At 44.2% G+C, this 26,858-nt stretch overlaps 1 protein-coding gene across 4 annotated transcripts in view; it reads left to right on the top strand.

Annotated features, from left to right (window-relative positions):
• Positions 1–317: 317 nt before the first annotated feature.
• Positions 318–26,858, top strand: part of ARFGEF3 (ARFGEF family member 3) — a 198,460-nt gene continuing 171,919 nt past the window's right edge. For 2 of the 4 annotated variants that reach the window (XM_082474366.1, XM_082474365.1), the window contains exons 1-3: positions 318–871; positions 1,172–1,305; positions 7,696–7,747. In XM_082474366.1, the coding sequence (XP_082330492.1) occupies positions 336–871; positions 1,172–1,305; positions 7,696–7,747 (722 nt within the window). In that variant the 5' untranslated portion in view covers positions 318–335. The remainder of the gene's footprint in view (positions 872–1,171; positions 1,306–7,695; positions 7,748–26,858) is intronic. The other 2 variants (XM_082474368.1, XM_082474367.1) reach the window with 1 other exon arrangement.

The raw sequence follows: 26,858 nt of genomic DNA, 5'->3' as shown, positions 1-26,858 counted from the left end.
CAAGAGTGTGTTTCGCGTCCAAATCTTGTTGCTTTGGGAAGTACCTTAACCTGTGTATAATGAGGATGTTCATCACACACACACACACACACACACACACACACACACATATACACACGTGAGATGGTGTGGAATCCATGGTTGGGCAGAATCACAGTCTATTCCCAGGTAGCGCCCGGGTCTGGCACCGAGCCTGGCACAGAGGGCGGCCCAGAAGAGCTGCTCATCACTAACGAGGGAGCAGCGCCTGGACCTCGGGACGCAGAGGGCGCCACGCCGCGGCGCCGGGAGCTCCGCGAGCCGGGGTCGGGCCGCCCCAACTCCGCCCGCCCCGGATGGGGGTGTGGCGGGAGCAGCGACGAGGCCCCTCCCCGCCCGCTGCCGGCCGCCGCCAGACGCTCCCTCGGGCCGAGCCCGGCCAACGCCCAGCCGGCCAGCCAGCCCAGGACGTCCACCTCCACCTTTCCGCGGGCCTCCGTGCCCCCGGGACCGCCTCGGGGGCCGGGTCCGAGTCGCGGCCTCGGATCCCCAGCCCGCCGTCGCCGTGGCCGTCGCCGCGGCCGGGCGCACCTGACCGGGCGGGCGGGGCGGCGGGCGGGGCTCCGGGCCTGACGTGGCGGCGGCATGGAGCGGGCGTGATTCATCAGCCGCCGCGCGGGGTCGGAGCGGGGCGAGCGCAGTGGCCGCCTAGGCGCCCAGGGCCGGGTTGCGGTGGCGGCGGCGTCCCCGCCGGGCCTCGCGTGCGCTCCCCTTGCTGTCTGCGGCCGGCCCCCGGCGAAGGTCAAGATGGAAGAGATCCTAAGGAAGCTGCAGAAGGAAGCGTCCGGGAGCAAGTACAAAGCCATCAAAGAGAGCTGCACCTGGGCCCTGGGTAAGCGCGCCGAGCGGGGCGCGGGGCGTAGGGCACCTGCCGGTGGGTCCTGCTCGCCGCCGCCGGAGGGTCGCGCGGGCTGGGTGCAATGGCCCCTCTGCGTGTGGGGGGGGTTTCGCTGAGCATCTGTGACCGAAGCATTTCGCGCAATTGCCAGAGTTGCCTCGGTAAACTGATGTGTGATATGCGAATTTGGGTTCGGGCGTTGACATCCATCCGCCTCCCCTCTGGTCTTTTTATCTTCTTCCAAACCTTATCGGGGAAACGCCGTCCTCCCCTCCGGGCGGCCCCTTTCTTCAGATCCCCAGCACGGCCGACGGTGGTCACCCATCTCCGAGTCAGGACCGCAAGCCGGTGGGAATCCAGGGGCCTGATTCCGAAGCGCCTGTGGGCAAAAGGGAAGTTGAACCATCAACCCCGATCTCAAAACCTTGGCGAGTGTAACCGGGAAGGAATAGCTTATTTAATTTGATTTTCCTGATAGAGGCCAGCTTGTTAAGTATTAGCTTTCATGGTTATTCTACATGAAGAATAACATACGGGTGGGATGGTGTTACCTCTGCAATTCTGTTGTCGTCTGCCCTTCAGACAGGTGGGATTTTAGATTTGTGAGCTGTGCAAGCATTGAAAGAAGTTCCACGTAGCAAATTTGTGTTTCCCATCAGACTCAGGTTGTAGAACTCAACCTCGGAGAAAACTGAATGACGTTCCAATTAGGCAAGAACGTGGGCAATCAAAATTGTCTGGGTGGGAATGCAGAGCGATCAGGAGCATACTTAGGTGACAGTGATGCTTTAGGAGAAGAAAAAGGAAAGGCGAAGGAGAAACCAGGGCAGCTCTCCTGGCCTCTGGCCTTGCCCAAGCCTGCATGCGATTCCTCAGTTGCCACTTAATTAAAACATAAAATTGAATCCCTTTCTCTCTCAACCAAAGAGCCATCAGCGCTTGTCATGACACTGTACTGTGGTACAGCCTGAAAAGAGATAGAGAAGGGCTATTAGCAGGTTTTCCACTAAATGGAGAATTCTGATGGTGCTTTAGGTGGTGACTCTGTTAATATTTAGAAGGTCTGAATTCACGTATGTTTGAGCGTGTGTGTACAATCACAGCCACATCGTTTTTTTTATGTCTGCCTATCATCACAAAATTCCCTAGAATGTTGTCTAGGAAGTTTATCTTATAGGCAGAATCAGAACTTGACCATTTGTCTACTGTTAGAGAGAAAAAAAAATGGACCAGGTACATAAGTGAGAGGCAAGGCTCTTAAAGCCACAGTACTATTTTTGCATTGCCATTGTCATTCAGCAGAGTGATCAGGGTAGATTCTCAAATGCCTCTAATGAAGGGTCACAGATGGCTGGGTAACATAATAAAGCAGGGCTGACTGCACTCTAAACATGCTATTCCTTGTACTTGTGATTATTTTGCTGTAAGTTAAGCAGATTTAGATAACAGGGAGGAGGGGAGGAATCTAGTATTTTTAATTTTAATTTTGATACTCAACATCTTGTTAAGTTAAAGTGCAGTGTTGCCTAGTTTAGGTCCTTGAAGTGACCTCAAAGCCCAGAGCTGAGGCAGGTAGATGATCTGAGCAGAGCCTGGAGTCCAGCCTGCCTGGAAGAGTAGATGTGATTCTTTTCCCAGTGGCTGTTCTTAGTGAGCAAGAGGAGATGGGAGCTCATGAAACACTTAAATAACAGTGCGAGGAATTCATTGTGCAGGTTGGAATGAGTAAACCAGGAAAAGAGATCAAAGAAGAGGGGATGAATGTGGGGTCAGGGGTGTGTTGGGGGGATTGGTGTGAGCTGGTGGGGCTTTTGAAGTAAATTGGGCTTGGAGAATGGGTAAGCTGTGGGCTTCTTCTCTTCTTCTTCTATCCTCCTCTGTACTGAGCAGTGGGGATAGAAAGATGAATAAAATGCTCTCTCCCTATAATTAGTTTGTTGGAAGGGTATGTTGGAGGGTGCATGAGGCAGAAACAAAGACATGAAGGTATGGTTTTCTGTTCTCTTTCCCACTCCAATCCATTTTCCACTGTTTCATCTTTTTTTTTTTTTTTTTGCTATAAAATGCTTTTTGCTCCTCAACCCCCGTACTTTTTTTTTTTAGAGTAAAGTGTGAATTCCTTAGAATGCTCTTTGGAATCTAGCCCCAGCCTTCTTTCCCATCGCCCCCATAGCAAGGGTTCGTCGGTCCCCAGTAAGCCACGTACTTTCTTGTACATGCCGTGTGCTGCCCACTTCTCTGCCGGGGCTCGTGCTAATCCTTCTGCCACGGCTTCCCTTTCCAGAATCCCAAGGCCCAGCTCACATACGAAGCCTCCCCGGAGCTCTGCCGTTGAATCAGTTGCTCCTCTGGGCTCTGAGCCCTGCTCTCAGGACCCTCTTATAGCACCTGCTGCTGGGGATTATAGTGGGTTATGCACAAAGCTCCTCTTTTAGGGGCAGGATGACTGAGAAATATACTGGATTCAGGAGACCAAAAAAACTGATTCAAGCAGACTGAAGCCAAATAGCATGTATTCACTCTATGAACTAAATACCCCTTGGAAGGCCAGCTGTGGGTTGAGTTTGGTTCAGGAATTAGATGCTGTTTCAAGGACCTCGCTCTGCTCTTTTGGGATTTTGAGCACTCGGCATGAGTCTCCACAGCTTTGGGTTCATGAATCAGCACACTTAGACCGTCTCAGGAGAGAGGGATCGTCTGTGACTTAGACCATCATGGGAGAGACAGGTCATCTCACACTTATTCCATCTCAGAAGAAAGAGCTCATCTCCCACTTGGACTATTATAGGAGAAAGACATTTAGACCATCACAGGAGAGAGGAGTCGTCTCCCATTAAAACTGTCATAGAAGAGAGAGAGAGAGCATCTCCACATTTAGGCCTTTACAGGAGAAAGGGGTCATTTCCCACTAGGCCTATCATGGGATCATCTCAAGAGAGTGGGGCTCTTCCAGTCACTCCCACCCAGTCCTTGGTGTCACAGTTCTCTCTTTGTCCTGATGGGTTGAGTATGTATCCTTGAACCAGTCCTCTGGGCTAGCTGGCTACAAAGCCCAGTGAAATCCCAGAGTCAGGGAAGGATGGCTTCCTCAAAACAAAATTAGGGTTTGCTGCTTCAGAGGCAGCGGAGTGGACGCCAGTCAACCAAAGCAACAAATGTCTACAGTGTAGACGTGAGCTTCTTGAGCGTAGGGACTGTTGCTTATGCTTGTCTGTGGCTTCTGCACCTACAATATGAGAGGCACATGTTCAGTACATAAATAAATCAACATGTTAATGTCTTATTTGGGTTTTAAGTGATATTCGTCTTGTTTTCTGGTTATATATGCTCATTTTAGAATATTGAAAAGTATTCGAACACTATAAAGAAAAAATTAAAATCACCCATAATGTCACCACCCAGAGAAAACACTAATCACATTTTGGAGTATTTCCCTTCTGCAAAGGGTTATACATATATGGCAGATTGTTACTTGTTTTTTAACTTCAGCTTTTCTTCTACTTTATTATTAATATGTCTCTGAAAATCAGTTTTCTTAATGGCTGCATAAGAATGGGCAAGGAACATGTATACTGTTTCTCTATTTTAAGCTATCTAGGTTAGATACTTTTCCTGTCAGTGAGGAAATGGTCTGACTAAGGAATAGAAAAGAACAAGGGACTGGGTCAGCGTGTGGAGAGCCTGAAAGAATATCATTCTCCTTCAAGCACTGGCAATCCTGGAGTCTTGGGAGCTGGGAATGGCAGGATGAAATAGAATGGCAGAACATTAGAACTGGACCATGTCCCTTTTAGAAACTTTAGGTGTTTGCACATATCAGGGAGCTCCTGTAGAATGGATTTGGAAAACGGAGAAGAGAAAGAAAATTAGAGGCCTGAATACCAAGTAAGAGAAGAAGGATGGTCTATCTAACCACCATGCTTCCGTCTATCTTTCCACCCGCTTTTCCTTCCAGCCACAGCATCTGTTACCTTCACAGCTAAACTTCTTAAAAAGTGAACGTAACTAAACATACTGTATAGCACAGGGAACTCTACTTAATGCACTGTGGTGACCTAAATGGGAAGGAAATCCAAAAAAGAGGGGACATATGTACATGTATCGCTGATTCATTTTGCCGTACAGTAGAAACTAACACAACATTGTAAAGCAACTATACTCCAATAAAAATTAATAATAAAAAAAAAAGTGAATGTAGTGATTGTGTCCACATCCTCACTTCCTGCTCACTTTTCAACTCACTGCGATCTGACTTTCTCCTCTGTTCTTCCACCAACTGAAGAATAAGGTACCCAGACCTCAGTCTAGCAGACCATCCTCACTTCCCTCTTACCAGTCCTCTCAGCCACATTGGGCCCCCACTTGACCTTGGCCTCATGCCCGCACCCCGTCTGTTTCGATCGTACCTCTTGCGCTGCTCCGTCTCCTTTGCAGCTCCAGCTCCTCCCCAGCCTAAAGGTTTGCGTTTCACAAGAATGAGCCATGAGCTCTCGTCTCTGACTCGCAGCCCGACTGGAGTTGAACACTTTCAGAGCCACAGCTTCAGTTCAGTTTCTGAGAATGCGATGCCCACATTTACATCCCTGGGCTTCACCTGTGCTCTGACATGCAACCCCCGATGCAGCTTCCTACCCGGCGTCCCTTCTGGAACAGGATGGGCTCATTATGGCTGCTCTGTGACTGCCTTTCTCTTTTCCCTTTCCTCTAGCTCTCTGTTAGCGCTTGTAGAGTTGGGCACTGTTGCACATCCTGAATTGAATATAAACTCTTCTGTGTGAAGAGGAAAACCACAGCGATATTGTTGGTCAGCGTCAGACCCTCTTCTTGGGAAGCAGCGTCAAGTTGTCCTGGGCGCTGGCTCTGCCCTGCCGACTGCTGGCCTGGGCTCAGCCATGAGATGCAGGCTCACTCCCTGCATCTGCATCTCAGGGTTTTGTTTTCTCATTATCCTGTCTCATCTTAAGAACTGACTTCAGTCCTTCTAACTTCCTCCCTTGGCCTTGTGGCCGCAGCATCACCGACCCTCCTCATCCGTCTTTCTATTTTGCTAACTGTCTGGCTTACACCCACTGTTCTGCCCCATGGACCACAGCGGGCCCAGATGCTATCGTCATGTTTTGGCCTGTTCTTAGTCCTGAGTCTCAGGGATACATTTGGTGTCCACTGTTCCCTCTGATCTGTTAGCAGGGTGGGGAGAGATGTTTCTCCTTCCCCAATAAAAATCGTTCAGATCGACAGGGCTTGTTGACTCTAAACAATGAAGAGAGAAGGCAAGAGTTTGAACAGAAAAACTGGAGACCGGTTGGAGTGTGTGATGTTGTGATTTATAATAAGAAATATATATATTGGTCTTGGTCCCTGTTTCTGGCTCAGAGCTCCTAAAACCCTTGGAATTTCCCAAGTGAAGAGAGCTATAGAGTCATTTGTTAGGGTAATGAAGTGATTGTTGGACCACACCTACGGATGGGGGCTGGCTGCCAGGAAAACCGTCCTTTTCAGTCCCACCCCCCCTGACCTCCACAGAGGGGAGAGGAGCTGAAGACTGAGTTCATACACCAATGGCCAATCAATCATGCCTATGTAATGAAGCCTCCGTAAAACCCCCAAAGGATGGGGTTTGGAGCACTTCCCGGCCTATGAACACAGGGACATTTGGCGAGAGTGGTACACCCAGAGAGCACGGACTCTCTCTGCCCTTTCTCCACAGCTTGCCACATGCATCTCTAGCACCTGGCTGTTCCTGAGTTATATCCTTCTGTAACATACCAGTAATCTACTAGGTGAAAGTTCCTCTGAGTTCTGTGAGCCATTCTAGCAAATTAATTAAACCCAAGGAGGGGGTTGTTGGAAACTTTAATTTCTGGCCAGTCGGTCAGAAGCCCAGGTGACAGCCGGACTTGAGATTGGCATCTGAAGGTGGGGTTGCGGGGTGGGGGGGTGTTACAGGCTTGTAGGATTGAGCCCAAATCTGTGGGATCTGATGCTCTCTCCAGTTCGTGTCAGAGTTGAGTTAAATTGGAGGACACCCAGCTGCTGTCAGGGAATTGCTTGTTGGTGTGGGAAAACCATCCCCCCCCCAACGCTGACACGTGCACACGCGTACACACACACACACATACACACACACACATTGGAATTGGGTGCAGGATTGTTGGAGCTATTGAAATAGAACTGTTTTCATTTTTGAAGAGAATAGTGAATGTTTCATTATCTCAACAACTGGAGGCAGCAAGAGCGTGAATGAATAATCCTCAACAATGGTAAAGTACTGGACATCCAGGTCAGAGTTATGAGACTTGGGGGTGAGCCTCTCAGTCAGAATCCTTAACTATAGTATGATTTTTAGAAAGTTTCATCTGCCGTGTCATAAATGTGTGTGAGATGAACTGTTGCATAAAGTGCTTTGTGAACCTGAAAGTCTCTCAGAAGTATAAGTTATTATTTAAGGGTATTAAAATGGTATTTTTTCAAGGAAATAGCTCTCCTTTCTCTATTGTTATTGCAAGAATATAGCATTTTTAGCCAGTTGTAACTAGATTAAATTGGCACTCTGTTTCCGGTTAGGAATTTAACTATTTATTCTGTCTCTAAGCGAAATGCGTCCTAATCTTTAAGCTCTGAGAGGAAGTCTTGTGGGCTAGCAAAGGAAAAGGATTTTTACGTATGGATGATTTGCATGCAGATAATTGAGAATTGACTAATTTATAATTATAGGAATTTCCAGGGGGGAAAAAAGAAACTAACAGTGAAATTTGTATACAATTTAAATTCTCAGTCTTTATATATTTATTTTTAACTTTGTAATTTTCCCTTTGCAGAAACCCTGGATAGTGTGGATACCATTGTCAAGATCCCTCCACACTTGCTGAGGTAAGGAGACTGGAGTTGTATAATATAGTGGAAGTAAAAATTACCCGCTGTGCTTTCCTGAAGGGCCAGAAAACTTCACTGGTTTATAGCATTTTACTTGCTGACTGGTGGCTCTTTTGCATCAGTGAACTGGGATATTTCATGAGGTTAGCATGATGGGAAGCTGATTGCACTGATTTCTGCCTGTCCTGGAGTGAGTGAAGTCAGTAATCCAAAGGAACCAGCTGTGGAAGTCAGGGATGAAAGGATAAAATTGGTCAAGGAGAGAAATGACTGAAATCTAAGTGAGGATGTGGACGGTGGACAGAATCTTCCACTGTGAGTTGGGAAATGGCGCCCCCTTAGTGGGAGAGCAGCCCTGCACCATGTGGGTTGGATTTAAGCTCTCACTGGCCCCTTGGTTGGACACCATCTCACAAACTCTATAGGCATCAGCAGCAGCCCTGAGACAGTGAATCTATCTCCCCACTTCCTCAACTCTTCCCACTCCCCACCCCCCTCCACCATCATGAGAGAAATACATGCTTTTTGTGGAAATTGGGAAAGAGCAAATAAGAAAGTTACCCATAATTACACCACCTAAGGGTAACCACTGAAAACGGTTTAATAGATTTTCTTAATAGACTTTCCCCCCAGCACACATACAAATTAATATGAAGTTTTATTTACAAGTTTGTTTCCTGCTTGTGTTTTCGGTCAGCACCATATGAAGAACATTTTCTAATGTCAATATATGTTCTTCAAATTAAAATATTGCATATATGTCCATTGTATGGCTGCTGCAACATGAATTATTTCGCAGTTTTCTTATTGTTAGACATTTGGATCGTTTCCAGATTTTTCTTTGAGATTATTAAAAACAATCTTTTGTTGCATATAGTTTCTATATTGTCAGGGCACTGATTTATTAGGTATTTTCTCTCTTTTCAAGTAGATTGAACAAGAATTATGTTTCTGTCTTTTTTTTTTTTTTTTTTTTTTTTTTTGGCTGTGTTGGGTCTTCGTTTCTGTGCGAGGGCTTTCTCTAGTTGCAGCGAGCGGGGGCCACTCTTCATCGCGGTGCGCGGGCCTCTCACTATCGCGGCCTCTCTTGTTGCAGAGCACAGGCTGTAGACGCACAGGCTCAGTAGTTGTGGCTCACGGGCCCAGTCGCTCCGCGGCATGTGGGATCTTCCCAGACCAGGGCTCGAACCCGTGTCCCCTGCATTGGCAGGCAGATTCTCCACCACTGCGCCACCAGGGAAGCCCATGTTTCTGTCTTTTTTAAAAATGTATTACTTCTCCTGTAGTGTCTGCTACAGGCTGATATATTTTAAGGTAATTCATGTGTTAATCAAACCAAGTGTACTTCTGTGGGTATAAAGCTTCTAAATGGGTAGAATGTCTGGCAGCAACATTCTTACCCGGAGGAGGTATATTGCAGCTGGGGTATCCATGTGAAAACACTCCAAGAGATACAAAGGCATGGATGGTTTAAAGGAGACGATTTCCCAATTTCTGTAGGTACCCTGTCTTAAAATTATTTGCTTCAGAACTGATTTTGCCACGTCTCCTTTTCCATTTCACTTCTTAACCTTCTCCTGCCTGACAAAGGACAGCTGTTACCCATCCCATCCTGAATCTGACTGTGGTGTGTTTTCCTGGGGTGCAAAACCCTCTTCCTACCAACAAAGGACTGTGAAAATATTAGTGTCTGTGTTGATAAAGGGGATGAATACAGTGATCAGGGCACACATCTTTTTGCAGGTTCGTTTTTACTTCTTGGCTTTCAACAAAATTGAAGGCGGACCTAATCTAGTTATGAGATAATAGACAAAAAGATTTTTTGATGATAAATCTCCTTTATTCCTTTCTTATATAAAAAAGGTTTCTTATTGCTTACGTCTTTAAACGTGGGAAAAAAGGTATGGAATTGATGTTAAACCCCACCTTCTTATAGCAATAGAGAATATTCATCTATAGATATATGAACTAGTTGAGAAAAATAAACAAACCCTGTCCATTTCTTTAGAAATACATTTCTAATAAAATTGTAATTTCCATGTTAACTATATTAACATTCTTATAATTATTAATGTTGTTTGGATCAGTCATTTGCATCAGAAGAAAATGGAACACTTTTAAGCCTTATAGCCACAGGAAATTTTTAAAAATCACTTTATACACATTTTTGTTACAGAGAAATGTAATAGGGAGATTAATAAAATCAAGTGTTAAAGCATGTTATATCAAGAGAAAATTCCCTGGTTGGGGGTGGGGGTAAAGTGGAAATACAAGTTCCAGGAGACAAGAGAACAATACAGCCTTTTTTACTCTAAAAGAAGAGTTTGTTCACGTATTTTTTGATGGATGAAGGTGGTTTTCAAATTGGTGTGGTATTTGGATTTCATTAGATACCTTGAAATGAGTGATATGTTTTAATTAAAATTTTACTAATTCCAATATGCCAGAATTACAGCCTTTGCAGTTAATTAAAATTATGGTTGAGAAATTTAAATGTCAACTTAAAATGTGTGAAAAATGGAATTTAAAAATTTTCTTAGTGGCTGTAAGAGTGAAAACATTTTTTTTTTTAATTTTATTTATTTATTTATTTATTTATTTATTTTTATTTATGGCTGTGTTGGGTCTTCGTTTCTGTGCGAGGGCTTTCTCCAGTTGTGGTGAGCGGGGGCCACTCTTCATCGTGGTGCGCGGGCCTCTCACTATCACGGCCTCTCTTGTTGCAGAGCACAGGCTCCAGACACGCAGGCTCAGTAGTTGTGGCTCACGGGCCTAGTCGCTCCGCGGCATGTGGGATCTTCCTAGACCAGGGCTCGAACCCGTGTCCCCTGCATTGGCAGGCAGATTCTCAACCACTGCGCCACCAGGGAAGCCCTGAGTGAAAGCATTTGATGACACTGCTCTAAAGGTTGTTTCTCTATCCAAAGGGTTGTTGAAACTACAGTGAGACTTTCTATGGCTTTGGGTCTGTGATAAGGTTTGCCTTCAGGGTTAGGGGCAAGAAGGTGATGATGATACCAGAAGAGGCTCCTACAGTGCCTGGGAATGTTCATCAAAAGACAACTGGCATTTTCCAACTCTAGGTGTGTGTGTGACCAAATGAGTTGGAGAAATACAGTGTTAATGGGCCATGCTTGATCCTGTTTAGCCACTGAGCGTTACTTTTGTCCATGGTCTTGAGCTTTACCCCAGAGCCAGCTGGCCATCTTGTTCAACCATAGGAGGTAATGACAAAATTGGTGGGAAAGATGCTGGATGAGGAACCGTGGGTGAATAAGAATATATATATATATGTGTGTGTGTGTGTTTACATATCTTCACCATTATTAGAAATATGATTCAGAGTATTTGTCCGAATGATAAAAAGCTGAGGATGTCATCCTGTATACAGAGGAATGTGCGTTATTGTATTCCAGATGTGCAACAAAGTCTGTCAGGCATTCTTGTACAGAGAACTGAATGTATGAATGAGACATAGCAGATTTAAGCCTTCCGCTCAGTTTTATATTGCGAGGGAGAAGAATGAAGACAAACGTAGCTGGAAAACACTGTTAAGAGGCACAAATTATAAATTTATTGTAGAATTTTATGCATATCAGAAGGTTTCAGTCTGACTGTGATTTGTAACAGTTGGGAGCCCTTCAAAGCCTTTTTTAGGGTAAAAGAATAAGCCATAATTAGAACAAAAACAAGCTATTGAATCAAGTCTGATTGTCTATTTCATTTGATATCAGGGAAGTGATATAATGAGAACATACTCCATAGTGGACTTTCCCCCTCTGTTGTGAATCAGTTTTCCTTTAATCCTTTGATTCATCTTCCAGGCATTTTTAAACCCACAGGGCACTTAACTCTGTCCAGTATTATGTTTAACATGGCATCTTTCTATTGTTTGAGCACAATAAATCTAAAAAAAAATGTTTAATTAGGCACTCTAAATATTTGCTTATAAGAAAGAACTTGGATATGTTAATTTTCTTTCTTCAGTTATATTTCTATTTTAATGAGTTTTCTCTTCAGTGATATTTAGTATACGAGAAAGAAGCCAGGTTCATAAACTATTTCTTGGCATTCTGATTTCGTATTCAGATTGTTTCCATTTCTGTTACATAATCACGTAGAAGTGATTATTTGCAGATTTTTTTGTTGCTTCAGGTTTTGAAAAGAGCTATGAGGACTAAATCAAATCTCAAATACTTTTCAAAAATTAAAATAAAATTTTTTTTGGTGGGAGGGAGGGAGAGGCAAGAGGGAAGAGATATAGGGATATATGTATACGTATAGCTGATTCACTTTGTTATAAAGCAGAAACTAACACACCATTGTAAAGCAATTATACTCCAATAAACATGTTAAAAAAATTTTTTTTACTGATTTTTATTGGAGTATAGCTGATTCACGATGGTGTGTTAGTTTCTGCTGTACAGCAAAGTGAATCAGTTATACGTATACATATATCCACTCTTTTTTAGATTATTTTCCCATATAGGTCATTACAGAGTATTGAGTAGAGTTCCCTGTGCTATACAGTAGGTTCTTATTAGTTATCTATTTTATATATAGTAGTGTGTATATGTCAATCCCAATCTCCCAATTTATCCTTCTCTTCCCCCTTTCCCCCTTAGTAACCATAAATTTGTTCTCTATATCTGTGATTCTATTTCTGTTTTGTAAATAAGTTCATTTATACCCTTTTTTTAGACTCCATAAGTGATATCATATGATATTTGTCTTTCTCTGTCTGACTTAACTTCATTCAATATGACAATCTCTAGGTTCATCCATGTCGCTGCAAATGGCATTATTTTGTTCTTTTTTATGGCTGAATAATATTCCATAGTATATATGTACCACATCTTCTTTATCCATTCATCTGTTGATGGACATTTAGGTTGCTTCCATGTCCTGGCTATTGTAAATAGTGCTGCAATGAACATTGGGGTACAAGTATAATATCTTTTTGAATTATGTTTTTCTCCAGGTATATGCCCAGGAATGGGATTGCAGGATCATACGGTAGCTCTATTTTTAGTTTTTTAAGGAACCTCCATACTGTTCTCCATAGTGGCTGTACCAATTTACATTCCCACCAACAGTGTAGGAGGGTTTCCTTTCTCCACACCCTCTCCAGAGTTTACTATTTGTAGATTTTTTGATGATGACCATTCTGACCGGTGTGAGGTGATGATACCTCATTATAGTTTTGATTTGCATTTTTCTAATAATTAGTGATGTTGACCAACTTTTCATGTGTCTCTGGCCATCTGTGTGTCTTCTTTGGAGAAATGTCTGTTTAGATCTTCTACCCATTTTTTGATTGGGTTGTCTTTATTTATTTATTTTTTTTATATTGAGCTGCATGAGCTATTTGCATATTTTGGAAATTAATCCCTTGTTGGTTGCTTTGTTTGCAAATATTTTCTCCCATTCTGGCTTTTCGTTTTGTTTATGGTTTCCTTTGCTGTGCTGATTTTCTTATTTTTTCTTTTGCCATTAATTGACTGCTTTTCAAGTTAAATATGTTAACATTCTGATAGATAATTACTAATACTGTTCTGATCAATTGTGTACATTAGTAGTGATAGCTCAAACCAGAAGAAAATTGAAACCTTGAAAGAACTATGGTTGTATTATCTTTTATTTTTATTTTTTGCCGTTGATTGCTCTGAGGACTTCTTGTGAAAACAAAAGTCTAGATGTCACGTGAATGATTTTAGTGACTCTGGTGACTGGAGTTGGTCGTGCATAGGGCACTGAAGGGGAGAAACCCACAGAAAAAAGTTTAAGCTGGAATGAAGGAGTGGTCAGAGGCATTGCTTATTTCTGCCCCGGGCTCTTTCACTGAGCAAATGCCCACTCTCGTTGTTGGTACGGTGAGCAGCCTTAGCAACCAGGATGGGGATTCATGCAGAGTGCCCAGTGAGATGCAATGTCAGGGACGGAGGAAGGGCCAGGGAACCCGCCCTGTGGAATATTTCCTGAGTTTGTTAGTAGAGAGTTATATGAAAATCTTTCCACCTTTCTGCCCATAGTCTTGCTTTTGATCTTGGGGGTGAGATTTAAGCATCCTTATCTTCCTCCATGTGGAGACTGGACCCTCACTGTCTTTGCTCCCCTTTCCCCTCTTCTTATACTTCAGATCTTACACAACTTCACGGGGTTGAATAAAACCTGTGAGTTGGTGGGCCATCGCGGTGTGCCCACACTCAAGAAAGAGGCCTTCCAGAGCTCAGGCTGTCACTCAGGTTGGGGTTACCATCTCCTTGGCCTCCTTGTGTGACTAGCAAAAGGCAGCTTAGGTTGATCACTCACAGTGACACACTTGGTAAAATGTCTCTGCCCAAGTCAAGGTACTGCTAAGTTACTGACTCTATTGTTGTTGGCTGCTGGTCTCTCAACCAAGTAAGAAATAAGTCCTGGAAGCTGCTGATCAAGAACTATTAGTAGTTAACAATATTAAATGTTTTCTCTTCCTGTTTTTCTACTTCCTCTCACCCCCTACACCTCTTGCTTTTTCCCTGTGGTTTTGAGAATCAAGTAAATATAACCAAAATAACCTGATCATTTATGGAATTTTCAGGGCTGCTCTGGTCTTTGTTATGAATATTTAGGGCTGATGTCTGTTCTGTGAGGCCATCACCAGGCTTAAGCCCACCTGGAGGTACCATAACTTCTGTAATGTTTAGCTTCATGCAAGTTGATGCATTGGTCTTCCCCCTCCGTGCCCCACTGTCTTTGTGATGGCTTGATTATGATGATACCTACATCTGTCTGATCATTTTTCTCTCTGAAGTGTTGAAAAGCTTATATTTTTATCTAACCGTATATGTTAGTAGGAAAAGGGCTTATGCCATTTCTGTGGACCGTTCAGTACCGTTGTTGTTTGCAGTCATTGGCTCTTTTAGATCATTCTTGACCTGCTGTTGCATTCCCAGGGAATGTTCTTCCCTTTCTAATGGACTCCTGCAGTGTTCTTCTGCTTCTGAGTCTTGGTTGGAAGTGGTCAGCTTCTCTGCTGGCATCTGGGCCAGAATGCCCTGCCTGCTGTCTTTTCTAGTGGATTTGAAACTCGAAATCCTGCCTAGAGACTGTCATACAGAGTGAAGTAAGTCAGAAAGAGGAAAACAAATACCGTATGCTAAAAGATATATATGGAATCTGAAAAAAAAAAAAAAGGTTGTGAAGAACCTAGGGACAGGACAGGAATAAAGACACAGACGTAGAGAATGGACTTGAGGACATGGGGAGGGGGAAGGGTAAGCTGGGACGAAGTGAGAGAGTGGCATGGACATATATACACTACCAAATGTAAAATCGATAGCTAGTGGGAAGCAGCAGCATAGCACAGTGAGCTCAGCTCGGTGCTTTGTGTCCACCTAGAGGGGTGGGATAAGGGAGGGTGGGAGGGAGACGCAAGAGGGAGGAGATATGAGGATATATGTATACGTATAGCTGATTCACTTTGTTATACAGCAGAAATTAACACACCATTGTAAAGCAATTACACTCCAATAAAGATGTTAAGAAAAAAAAAAAAAGAAACTCGAAATCCTGGAGCATTGGGTCTGGACACCCTCACATGGCTCTGTGTAGATCTGCAAGGAGGGTGCTTTTTATCCCGTGCCAAGGCCCACAGACGTTCGGCCTCGACCACTTTGGACATCATGGCTGAGCTGCCTGCTCTTGTATGTACTGCTCCATCTTTCCTGCCAGATTTCCAAGAGGCTCACTTTCCCCGGACTGGGACCAGGGTGAGGTGAGTGAGGCTGAGTTGTGCAAGTACATGCCAGATCCTGTCTCAAAATTTTTATGTTTTGCTCATCATAGAATTTTTGCATTAATTTTGAGTTTTTAAAATGTGACCTTAAAATGTTATTTATCTTGAGGACTGAGTTTTTAGTGCTCCCTTAAATTTTGTACCCAAGGCCAACTCCCTCACCCTAGTTCTGGCCCCGCACTCCCCATTCTGTCAGAAAGTTCTCACAGCTGCTGAGGCCAGCCACATTCAAGTCAAGCTCTATTCTGCCTCCTCCTGGTTCTACAGACTGTGGTCCTGTCCTGCTTTGAATGGCACCTCAGTGGCATGCACCATCAGAGAAACAAGCTCTTTCCCATGACCAAGGACATGTTTAGTAAGACCCCCACTCCAGGATACCCTCTTGCACATGTACTAGGGTTTTACAGAGGGCATTTCCCAATCTCTGCCCCTCCTCCTTTGGGGGCCATCTCATACGTTGAAGTAGAGCATACTTGTTACAAGTCCTCTTCCTTTTTCATGCCAAGACCAAGACAGCAGGTCTGGAGGTCTATAGTTAGCAATCCAATGCTCCCCTATATGTGGGACACTAAAATAATAGGGGGATGTTTTCTGAGCTGCTCTCTTCATCAAAATTGTCCACTGTGTGTCTCATTGCATGCAATCTTTCTCACTTCCTCTTCCTACTTATCCCTGAAGACTGAGCTACGGTTGGTGAAAGTGATCCTTCTCTCCTTCATACCATCACTGTACTCTTCACATGACTCTGTCATGGCATTTATCAGTCAGGTTGGCAGTTGTTTAGGGAGTCTGTTCTGAGACCCTGTCCTCAAGGAGTTCATATATATAAATTATTCATCTTTTCACCCCCAAGTTCAGTGCCTCTCCGGACTCTGCATTGTGCATCTCAGGGAACCTGTGTCCTCATCACCTAGATTCTTAGAAAACATACTGTTTGGAAGAATCTGTGCCAGAATGGGAATCTCAGCTTTGGCGACAGAACCTCTAATATCTCACTGGCCGAAATGGTAGGTCCCAAAGAGTAGACCGGAAACCCAACACCCAATCCATTGACCTCAGCTAACATAGTCTTAAACCCCTTACTCTCTACTCAACCAAAGCCCTGACTAGTCTAATGTGTATTCTTAGATTGAGGTTGAGGGTTGGTGATAATTATCAAGACCCTGATTACTATTCTGTATCAAAGGACATTGAATATACAAGAGGTTCAGCTCTCATTGGGTTCCCATGAAGAGTCCTTGGCCCACCTGGAAGAAGCATGCAGCCTCCTGTACACCGCCCCCAGCATGAATTTGACTTGGAGTATTTCTGTTCTAAAGAACTCGAGAATCTCCACCTCCATCCCTCTCCAATCCAGGATTTTCCCTTTCTCTAAGCCCAAGTAACTTACAACAGGACTGGTCCAGATGAGATAAAACTGTCAAGGGAATCCTTGAGCAATTTTGTTAAAAGGCAGCCATTGGCAGCTAACCTCTTGTTGGCATTTCTCAGTGCCCTTTGGGAACAATCCCACATATTTCTCCAGCCATGGCTCAGCTGCCATTTTGCTTGCCTTCTCCATGATTCTTCAGAGTCAACCTCAGCCTAATTACTTTTCTTCTGCCAGTTGCAGTTCCCAGAAAGACTCTAACAGCCTCCTTCCCATTTGTCCTTATATGTCCCCCACCCCTTCCCATCCCCACCCTGGCTGAGCCTCTACCCAGCTTCATTTTGCCTTCCTGGTCCAGACACTTTTTTCAGCCCAGATGTTGACATGTTCCTCCTTATTTTGATCTGGGGACCTGCTGAGCCTTCATGTAGGGTGAGAACACATTCAGTAGCATTTATACTTGGAGAGAACCATCCGTAATAGCTTCCTATTCTTCGTATGGTTTTAATTGCTTTTCTGCTGCTTTTATCTTAGTGCTTTAGTTCTGTGCTTTGAACCCTGGGGCAACTTCTACAGGTTGTGCAAATTTTTTTTTTTTTAATTTATTTTTTACTTTCGGCTGCGTTAGCTCTTTGTTGCTGCACGTGGGCTTTCTCTAGTTGCGGTGAGCGGGGGCTCCTCTTCCTTGCAGTGGGCAGGCTTCTCATTGCAGTGGCTTCTCTTGTTGCGGAGCACAGGCTCTAGGCACGCGGGCTTCAGTAGTTTTGGCACGTGGGCTCAGTAGTTGTGACTCGCGGGCTCAGTAGTTGTGGCTCGCGGGCTCTAGAGTACAGGCACACTTAGTTGTGGCACACGGGCTTAGTTACTCCACAGCATGTGGAATCTTCCCAGACCAGGGCTCGAACCCGTGTACCCTGCGTGGGCAGGCGACTGCCCCACCAGGGAAGTCCTTTTGTTTGTTTTTTAATTGAAGAAATAAGTGTCTCCACATCCACTGGGAAGGACTGTGTGTGATTTAAAATGGAGCAGTGGGTTTTGGCAGGCAGTTTGGATGTCATCATTTGTTGTTTCCACTTTTCTTATGTCATGGAGAAGTGCTGGGCTCCTCTTGCTACCTCCTGCTGTCAAGAGGAGGAGACAAAGATGCCAGTGTAGAATTCCCAGGTCCTTCAGCTTATGCTAACTGAAGGGAGGATGTTAGCATAAATGCAGGACAGGTGCTTCTGATGAGGCTTCCCCGTTATTCCAGGTAAATTGCAAACATCTGTGCTTCTCCTGGATTTAAACTCATCTTGAGATCTCCTCTCTTGGTGGTTTCCAGCTTTCCTCCATAGCACGGCTGACTTCTATTTGCAGAGGCATGCAAATGTAAGTAAGTTTTGGCTCTCTTGATCTTTTTCTGGTTCTGCACCAGAAAAAAATATACATATAGAAGGCTTTAGACACTGTGGTTAGTCTAAGCCTGGCCCAGTCTTAGAGAAGTCTTTATCCCACGGAGCCATGAAAGGAAAAATGGAGGGAGCTGTCAATCTTGCCCGGGGTCAGTGGGAATCATTTAAGTGACCACGGGCCTGCCACGAAGTCGACCTGAACTGTTCCAGCTCCCTGAGATCCGGCTTCCCCTAAACAGGTGAGCAGAATGACATTTCTGTGTTAGCCACAAAAACCAGTCAGCAGGGAGAAAGTGGCCTGTGGAATAGCCTGTAAGCCCACCCTTTAGCAGTGGGGCTGCTGAAATCCACGTTAGAAAACAAGGTGCCCCGAAGATCTAGTTTCTCTTTTTCCTTTCCCTATTGCTGTAGAAACAAAAGGGTATTCCTGTCACCTTTTAACATAGTATAAGTGACAATACTATATACTGTTTCCTAACTTACAAACAGCCGCTTCTGTGTATCTGCCAGCCTGTAAAGCCAATTCTAATGGTTTTTGTGTTCTAACCCCTTTGATAAGGAAGACTTACAATTAACTCTCAATTATAAAGCTTCTCCTTGTTAATAGCCCTGGACCTAAAAGCACTTTAAATGATGCAGTCAGTTAGAGACGTGCATAACCTACCCAAGCTGGGATGTAGAGGTTATTGGGCTTGAGTGATATTTTGGGATGTGAGTAACATATTAATGTTCAAAACCAGCCATGACCATTCATCCTTCCTTTGTAACAAGTAGTTGATGTCTTTATTTTTTGGCACTTAGCTCTAAAGGGAAGTGTTAGAAGGAAACATACTCAATTTTGAAAAAGTCTAACAGTCCAATCATGAGTTTTCTTTCTTGGGTTTTCATTCCTTTTGAGTGGAATGAAGGTAGGATTTTTGCCGTGTGGGTTAGTCTGTGCGTGCTTTTTATAATTAAACGGTGTCTTACAGGCAATTTAGGTCCAGATTTCCTGCTTTAATTTCAAAGTATGACTCTGAGAAATTGTTTACATTGACGGGTTATAAAAATGGATTCCAAGAGATGGGTAGGGACCTGAGCTTATCGATTCAGTGATGTAAATGGCTCAGTGAGGTATTTGAATCTCTCTTTTTCACCCGCTAGAAGCTTTCTACTGGGGATGGTACAAAGACTAGAATCGTATTTAGTTTCTTTGGACATCTTTGTTTATAAACTATTTCATATTCATATTTGTATTTTACTGCATATTTATGTGTAGTTGAACTGTTTATAACTCAGTAGGATTATGTAATTACATAATGCCCTGATATATATTTTTCAAGCTAAGTCCAATTAATTTGACACAGGAGCTCTCCCTTTATCTGTTTTATAGTTCAGTGCTGTTAATATGATGCTTCTTGGCATGCTTAATTGCCTGTGATTCACATGTTCCCAACTAAATTTGGGACGTTCTACTAAGTCAACATTTTTCAACCTTTATTATGTGCCAGGGACTCTTAGGTGTTACACATGCTGGTCTCCATCCTGCCTGCTCTCCTGTGAGGTGGGGGGAAGCCCTGAGATGGAAAGACTCCTTGAACCAGTCTGGGACAGTCAGGACTTGGAGTCAAAGTTCACCTTCTTAACCCATTACAGAGTATTACCTCTCCCATTATTGACTTAACACAGATGTTTCTGTTTTCTGATTTGTAATTTATGTGAAAAGCTGAGATATATAAAACTAAACTTCATGCAACAAATTATTTGACGAAGCACCATGATTGTAAAGAACTCTTGGGAAATTGGCTATAGTTAGTCACTGCTCACTCATGAGTACAACTTACCAATCTGGGAATATCAATGAGACCACTTTGTATTGAAAACAACTTTAAGTGCAATCTCCAATGAGCTAGAGCTTTTAAAAGAGGGAGTGTCCTATATGCAGATGAGGGGCGAGCCACGAATTATTAGAGCTTTCGAGATTAATGTGTAGATGTGACTTTGCCAGGAAATGACCTAAATTGACTTCTCCTGTCTGAAAGGCAAAAGGAGACTTCAGATGAAAGAGATGTTAGTCTGGAATTGATGTGAATACACACTGGGAAGCCTGGGTAATTATGTGATTCAAAAACGAACCCTTACCGCTCCAGGTTTCTGCTTACGTGATGGAGGGAAGAATCTAAGTAGCAACTAAGGTGCTTTCTTTAGGGGTGGTTAAGATGAGGAAACCTGCAGAATTACCAAGAGAAGACTTACGGCAGAACTCATTTTTAGGCCTAAACTAAAGGAATATATCTAGAATAGGTTGTATTTTGAATGGGGGCAGACCTAGGCTCATTTTTAATTTAGTGACATCCAGAGAACTGTTGCATTTCAAAGATTTTTTTTTTTCCTCTCCCCATTGCTGGCTTTGTTTTGTAAGCCCCATTTTGTTTTTCTGTATTTACCAGCTGGGAGGAAAGTCCTTCAAAAACAAAAGGGGTTTTGTGTGCTTATTTCAGAGAGGTTGGTAGAGAAGCCGGGACACTGGGTCCAGCTGTGCAGGAGCTGAGTCATGGGGAGAGGGCAGAGGGAGGGGCCTGAGCACAGAGGCCGCCCAGCTTGGGCCGCGGAGGGCTGCGGACCCTACAGGATTTTCACTCCATCTCTGTCTCTGAAATAAAGCTGGATGTGGACGATAAGGCCAGTAACATGATATTTGCTGAAACGGGGGAGGGGAGCATGCATGTGTTTCAGAGATAGTAAAAATATAGATGTAATTTGAAGTCAGTAGGGTATTTGATTAAGAAAGAAAGCGATTGTTAGTTTAAGGTGTGCGCGCCCAAGCATTCAGTACAGTGGACGCCTTTATAAATATTTGTTCGCGCTGATTGCCTTGCAGCTCTGGGTCCTGAATGTCCACATCTCTGTTGGCGGCATCTGGAGCCCTGATCGGTAGTAGGAGGACAGTGCGAGGGGAATCTGGGCTCTGGGGGAAGAGGCAGTGGCTGGGGTGAGCAGGTGTCCTGGGTTTGGAGTCAGGGCCGAGCAAGCAAAGTTCTATGTGCTGGGAACACAGTGGGAAACAAAACAGAAAATCTGTAAGAGCCCACCGCTTGCTGAGGGGAAGGTAAACATAATCATAATACATTAGGTCCTGGGTGCAAGTCCTGGTTCTCCCACGAGGGGCCATTGGGACCCTGAGCTAGTCATTTTGCCTGTCCGCTTCTGTGAGTGGATATGGACACGGAAGGATGGGCACTGGTGAAGGTAGGTGCCTCTGTTTTCCCCCTGTGATCACTGACCGAGCAGTAGATGTAAAGCAGACAGATCTGCAGGGACCACATTGCAGGCCACAGGTGCGGACCAGCTCTCCCTAGCAAGGGCTCACCATGCCTGCCTGCTGCCTCCTGGGCAGTGGAAGAGCCTCTGTTTTCCCTCCTACATCTACATATTTCCTCAGCATCCTAGTGAGAAAGCAGCTTCTAGCCCACAGGGTTTGTCTCAGGACCCTCTGTGTCACTGGCATATATATATACATTTTTTTCAGCTTTATTGAGGTATAATTGACATATAACGTTGTGTAAATTTAAGGTATAAAATGTGATGATGTAAGTATATATTGTGAAATGATCACCACAATAAGGTTAGTTAACGCATCCATTACCTCACATAGTTTGTGTGTGCGTGGTGAGAACTTTTAAGATTTACTCTCTTAGCAATTTTCAGGTATACAATAACATTATTATTAACTAGAGTCACCATTCTGTACATTAGATGGCCAGAACTTATTCATCTTATAACTGGAAGTTTGTACCCTTTGACCTCTTTCACCCATCCCCCCACCCTGTGTCTGCGGCAACCACCAATCCGTCCACTCCATTTTTATGTGTTTGGTTTTTTAGATTCCACATATAAGATCGTACAGTATCTGTCTTTTTCTGACTTATTTCACTTAGCATAGTGCCCTCAAGGCTCATCCATGTTATTGTAAATGGCAGGATTTCCTTCCTTTTAGAGCTGAGTAATTTTCCATTGTGTGTGTGTGTGTGTATGTGTATGTATATATATATACACACACATGTAAATCACTGTGATATTGTGATTTATAATAAATATTGAATACATATACAGTTGGCCCTTGAACGACACACGTTTGAACTGTGAGGGTCCTGTCCTCATACACAGATTTTTTTCACTTAATGCGTACTACAGTACCACACGATCCCAGGTTGGTTGAATCCACAGAACCAAGGATGAGGAGGGCCGCCTGTAAAGTTATACTTGGATTTTCTACTGCAGGTGGTCGCCACCCCTGACCCCCGAGGTGTTCAAGGGTCAGCGGTATTTGGTCTTCATCCCATTTCTGGCACCAGAACTCCTAAAACTCTTGGAATTTCCTAAGTGACTAGAGCGATAGAGGTGTTTTTTGTTACGTTAACGAGGTTAATGAGGTGACTTTGGAAAGCACCTAAGGGTGGGGGCTGGTTGCGGGTGGAGCCAACCACATGATTGGAGGTTGGCGCTTTCAGCCCCACTCCTGGACCTCTGCGGAGGGGAGAGAGGCTGGAGATTGAGTTCAGTAGCCTAGAGCCAATGATTTAATCAATCGTGCCTACGTCAGGAAGCCTCCAGAATTCTGAGAGCTTCCTAGTGGAGATTTGCAGAGAGTGGAGCGCTTTGGAGAGAGCAGGGAAGCTCCTTCCCACACACCTTGCCCTCTGCATCTCTTCCATCTGGCTGTTCCTGAGTTATGTCCTTATATCATAAACTGCTAATCTAGTAAGTAAAATGTTTCTCTGAATTCTCCGAACTGCTCTAGCAAATTAATCCAATCTAGGGAGGGTGTGCTGAGAACGTCCACTCTGTGACAGGTCGGTCTGAAGCACAGGTGACAACCTAAACTCGTGATTGGCATCTGAAGCGGGGGTGGGGGGGTTGAGTCTTGTGGGACTTAACTGTGGAATTTGATGCTGTCTCCAGGTAGACAGTGTTTTGAGTTGAACTGTAGGACACCCCACTGATGTTGGAGAGTTGCTTGGTGGTGGTGGGGACTCCCCCGTTGGAATTGGGTGCAGAAAATCACACATTTTCTTTACCTGTTCTGAAAACTCGGCCTCTGTGCGCTGGTGCTGAATCGAAATCTCGGAGACAGAGTTTTGGGTGAAGTAGAAAAGAATAGCTTTATTGCTTTGCCAGGCAAAGGGGGACACAGTGGGCTCGTACCCCTTAAAAACTGTATGTCCCAACTTGGATTTGGTGAGGAGTTTTATAGCAAAGGTTCAAGGGTGGGGTTGCTGATAATCTTGGGGTGTGTGCAGGGTCTGCACTCCTTTAATCTGGCCTCAGGTGGTCTCTCCTAGTGAGCTTCTCCAGTTCCTTTAATCTGGTCTCAAGTGGTCTCTTGATAAACTTCTCTGGTTCCTTTAATCTGGCCTCAGGTGGTCTCTCCTAGTGAGCTTCTCTGGTTCCTTTTATCTGGTCTCAAGTGGTCTCTTGATAAACTTCTCTGGTTCCTTTGATCTGGCCTCAGGTGGTCTTCTCTGGAATGAAGAATGCTAACACCTTCCATTTGTTGAGGGTTTTAGTTCTGTAGAGAATTCAAAGATATTGTTATGTGTATCCCTTGGGGCGGAACCAGGCCCCTGCCCCAAGGCTGCACTATTGTTTCTTGACTGCTCCTACCTTGTCTCTGCATCCCCTCCCTTCCGTGATTAGCAACTATTGGAATCACCCCTTTGAAACTCCTGGAAGGTCATGGAGGCTGGAGTCTTTTGCCTACAAACAAGAAATGGGGGACAGAAAGGCTTCCATGCCCAGGAGCCCCACGGGGTCCTGCTCGGTTTCAATTCATTCGTTACATTAATGCAGCAGTTCTCAGACATTTTGGTCTCAAGACCTTTGACGCTTTTAAAAACTACTGAGAACCTCAAAGAACTTTTTAAGAATTTTTTGGATTATATTTACCATATTAGACATTAAAATAGAAATTTTAAAATAATTCATTAAAAATAAGCCCATTACATATTAATATAAAGACTTAAACAATTTTTTTTCGTTTTATTTTATTTTTGGCTGCATTGTGTCTTCATTGCTGTGCGCTGGCTTTCTCTAGTTGCAGTGAGCGGGGGCTACTCTTCGTTGCAGTACGTCGGCTTCTCATTGCGGTGGCTTATCTAGTTGGGGAACACGGGCTCTAGGCGCCCGGGCTTCGGTAGTTGCCGCACGTGGGCTCAGTAGTTGTGGCTCGTGGGCTTCAGAGCGCAGGCTCAGTAGTTGTGGTGCACAGGCTTAGTTGCTCTGCGGCATGTGGGATCTTCCCGGACCAGGGCTCGAACCCGTGTCCCTTGCACTGGCAGGCAGATTCTTAACCACTGCTTTCAAAACAGACAAATTTTACATTTTGCCAGTCTCTTTACTATCTGGCTTAACAGAAAACAGCTGGATCCTCAGCTCTGCTTCTCCATTCAGTCTGTTACAATCTGTTGCTTTGGTTGAAGTAGATAAAGTAAATCCAGCTTCAACAGGTAAATGGTTTAAAACAGGAGGGTAATTTTAATCACCTTTTCAGATAATTGTGAAAATTCTTTTTTGATAAACTCCACTGTATACTCCTAAGAGATTGAGAATGAAAAGTTTTAAACTTACGGACCTTCTGACAAGATCTCAGGTGTCTAGGCTATACTTTGAGAACCATTTCTCCCCATTTCAGAAGCCAGAATCTCAAATCATTCATTCTTCGGAGTCACCAACTCTTCCTCGTACCTGAGAACAGGAGCTGCTCTCAGCCCTACCTTCTCAGGACCTCACCTTGGCCCCCAAAGCTTTAGGCCTGCACAGCAAGCATGCGGTTATGCTTTGGAGGGAGGTGGTTCTCTGTTCTCCTGCCTCACAGGCCTGTGGAACTGCCCCCGGATTCTTTTTAGAGCCACTAGCCGTGGAAATTGCCCTATCATAGTCCTGCAAACAATGTCCTCCTTATTGAGGTCTTATGAAGATTACATAAGATATCAAATAGGACAGTACTTTGCAGAATATACAACAAATCACAAGAGAAACTTCCCTCTGATGAAATAGGCTCGCGGTGTTTTGGCAGTTTGTAGCAGGATTAAGGGTTTTTTGTTTTGTTTTGTTTTTTCCGGTCCTGAGTTTCAAAGTGTGATTTTAGAGTGGAAAGCAAAGTTCTGGGAACAAAGGAGCAGATAAGAATCTGGATTTAAGTGTTATTTCTGATTTCCAAGAATACAAAGAGGCCTAATTGGCCCTTGGGAATTACAAACAAATCAGCCAAAGTTGGCAAGATCTGGAAAACTGCACTATGGCCCTTGTAAATGTTCTTTAAAATAAATTCTGGCATCTGAAATAGGGAACTGGAACCATCATTTTTCTGTGGATCAGAAACCTCTGGTTGCCTAACCACCCCCTACCCCCAACAGGCCTGATTGGGTATCAGGAACTGCCTCTGTTATCAGCCGTGTGCTTCAGAGGAGGCTGCCCCATTGCAGGCTGGGCTGTCTGCTGTGGCCATGGGCTTGCCCTGCATCCTGTGTATCAGAATGGAGTGTGAGAGGGATGCTGTCTCAGTCCTGTCAAGGTGAAGTTCTTTCTTCCTCTGAAACTTGTCACATTTGAATGATACTTGTAGCAACTACAGCTGCTTTGTCTCTGTGTCTCTGTCTCTTTATCCCCCCAGCCAGGGGATAAAGCTGACAAATCGAGGGTGGATTAGTAGAAAGATGGAAAGAACCTGGGTTCTTGGCTGTGCCTTGAGAGCATGGACTTACCTCAGCCTGGAGCCAGCCTGCCTCCTTGTTTAAGCCTCTTAGGGAGTTGGATTTCCTATCACTTGCTGAAAGCACCCTCCCCAATACACTCTCCTTAAAGGAATCCCGTGACCCTCAGGGACACAGGGGTAGGTGGATAGCCCAGGTGAATGTGGCAGCTGTAACCTGAAGATCTATTGATGGGATCTTTTTCCTCTTTTCTGGCTGTCGTTTGGCCATTTTGTTGTCCTTTTTATTTCTTCTGCAGGTCAAGTTGAAACTCTAAATTGAGTATTTGGTAACTGGTGGAATAGGAGAGCTGAAACATCTGTGGCATTTACAAGGCCTGGGGCCTTGGAGATGGGGCCAAGCTTCTCTCCCACACCCTGGGCACACAGGTGGATATCATAGCCTTGTCCCACTGCCGCAAATAACTGATTTACTTGTGTGCTCCGCGAGTTAGACCCCAAACTCCGTCGTCTTTATACTCAGGGACCCTGGTCTATATAATGTGCCTGCCCCCCACAATACTGAAGGCTACCAATTATGGAGCATTGATCTATGCCAGGAATTGTACTAATGACTTTACGCATTGTCTTTATTAAATTTTACAACAATACAATAGGTTCTAATATAACCTATATTTTAATGATAAAACAGATTGGAGTGATAAAACCATTTGCTTGAAGTCGCACAGCTAATATATGATAGAGGTTCAAATAAAGGTCTGACTTGAAAATTGTTCATTTAACTAATATAGTCTATGTATTTGATGCATGTTTGCTGAATACCTGTCATTTAGATGTGTTAGAATAGGAATGAACGTTGTCCCTATCTATTCCTTCATTTC

The sequence above is a fragment of the Balaenoptera physalus genome (assembly GCF_965194825.1).
Source record: "Balaenoptera physalus genome assembly, chromosome: 9".
NCBI classification, from domain to species: Eukaryota; Metazoa; Chordata; class Mammalia; order Artiodactyla; family Balaenopteridae; genus Balaenoptera; species Balaenoptera physalus.
The sequence above is the reverse complement of the archived record's forward strand: the minus strand, read 5'-3'. Positions and strand labels throughout refer to the sequence as shown.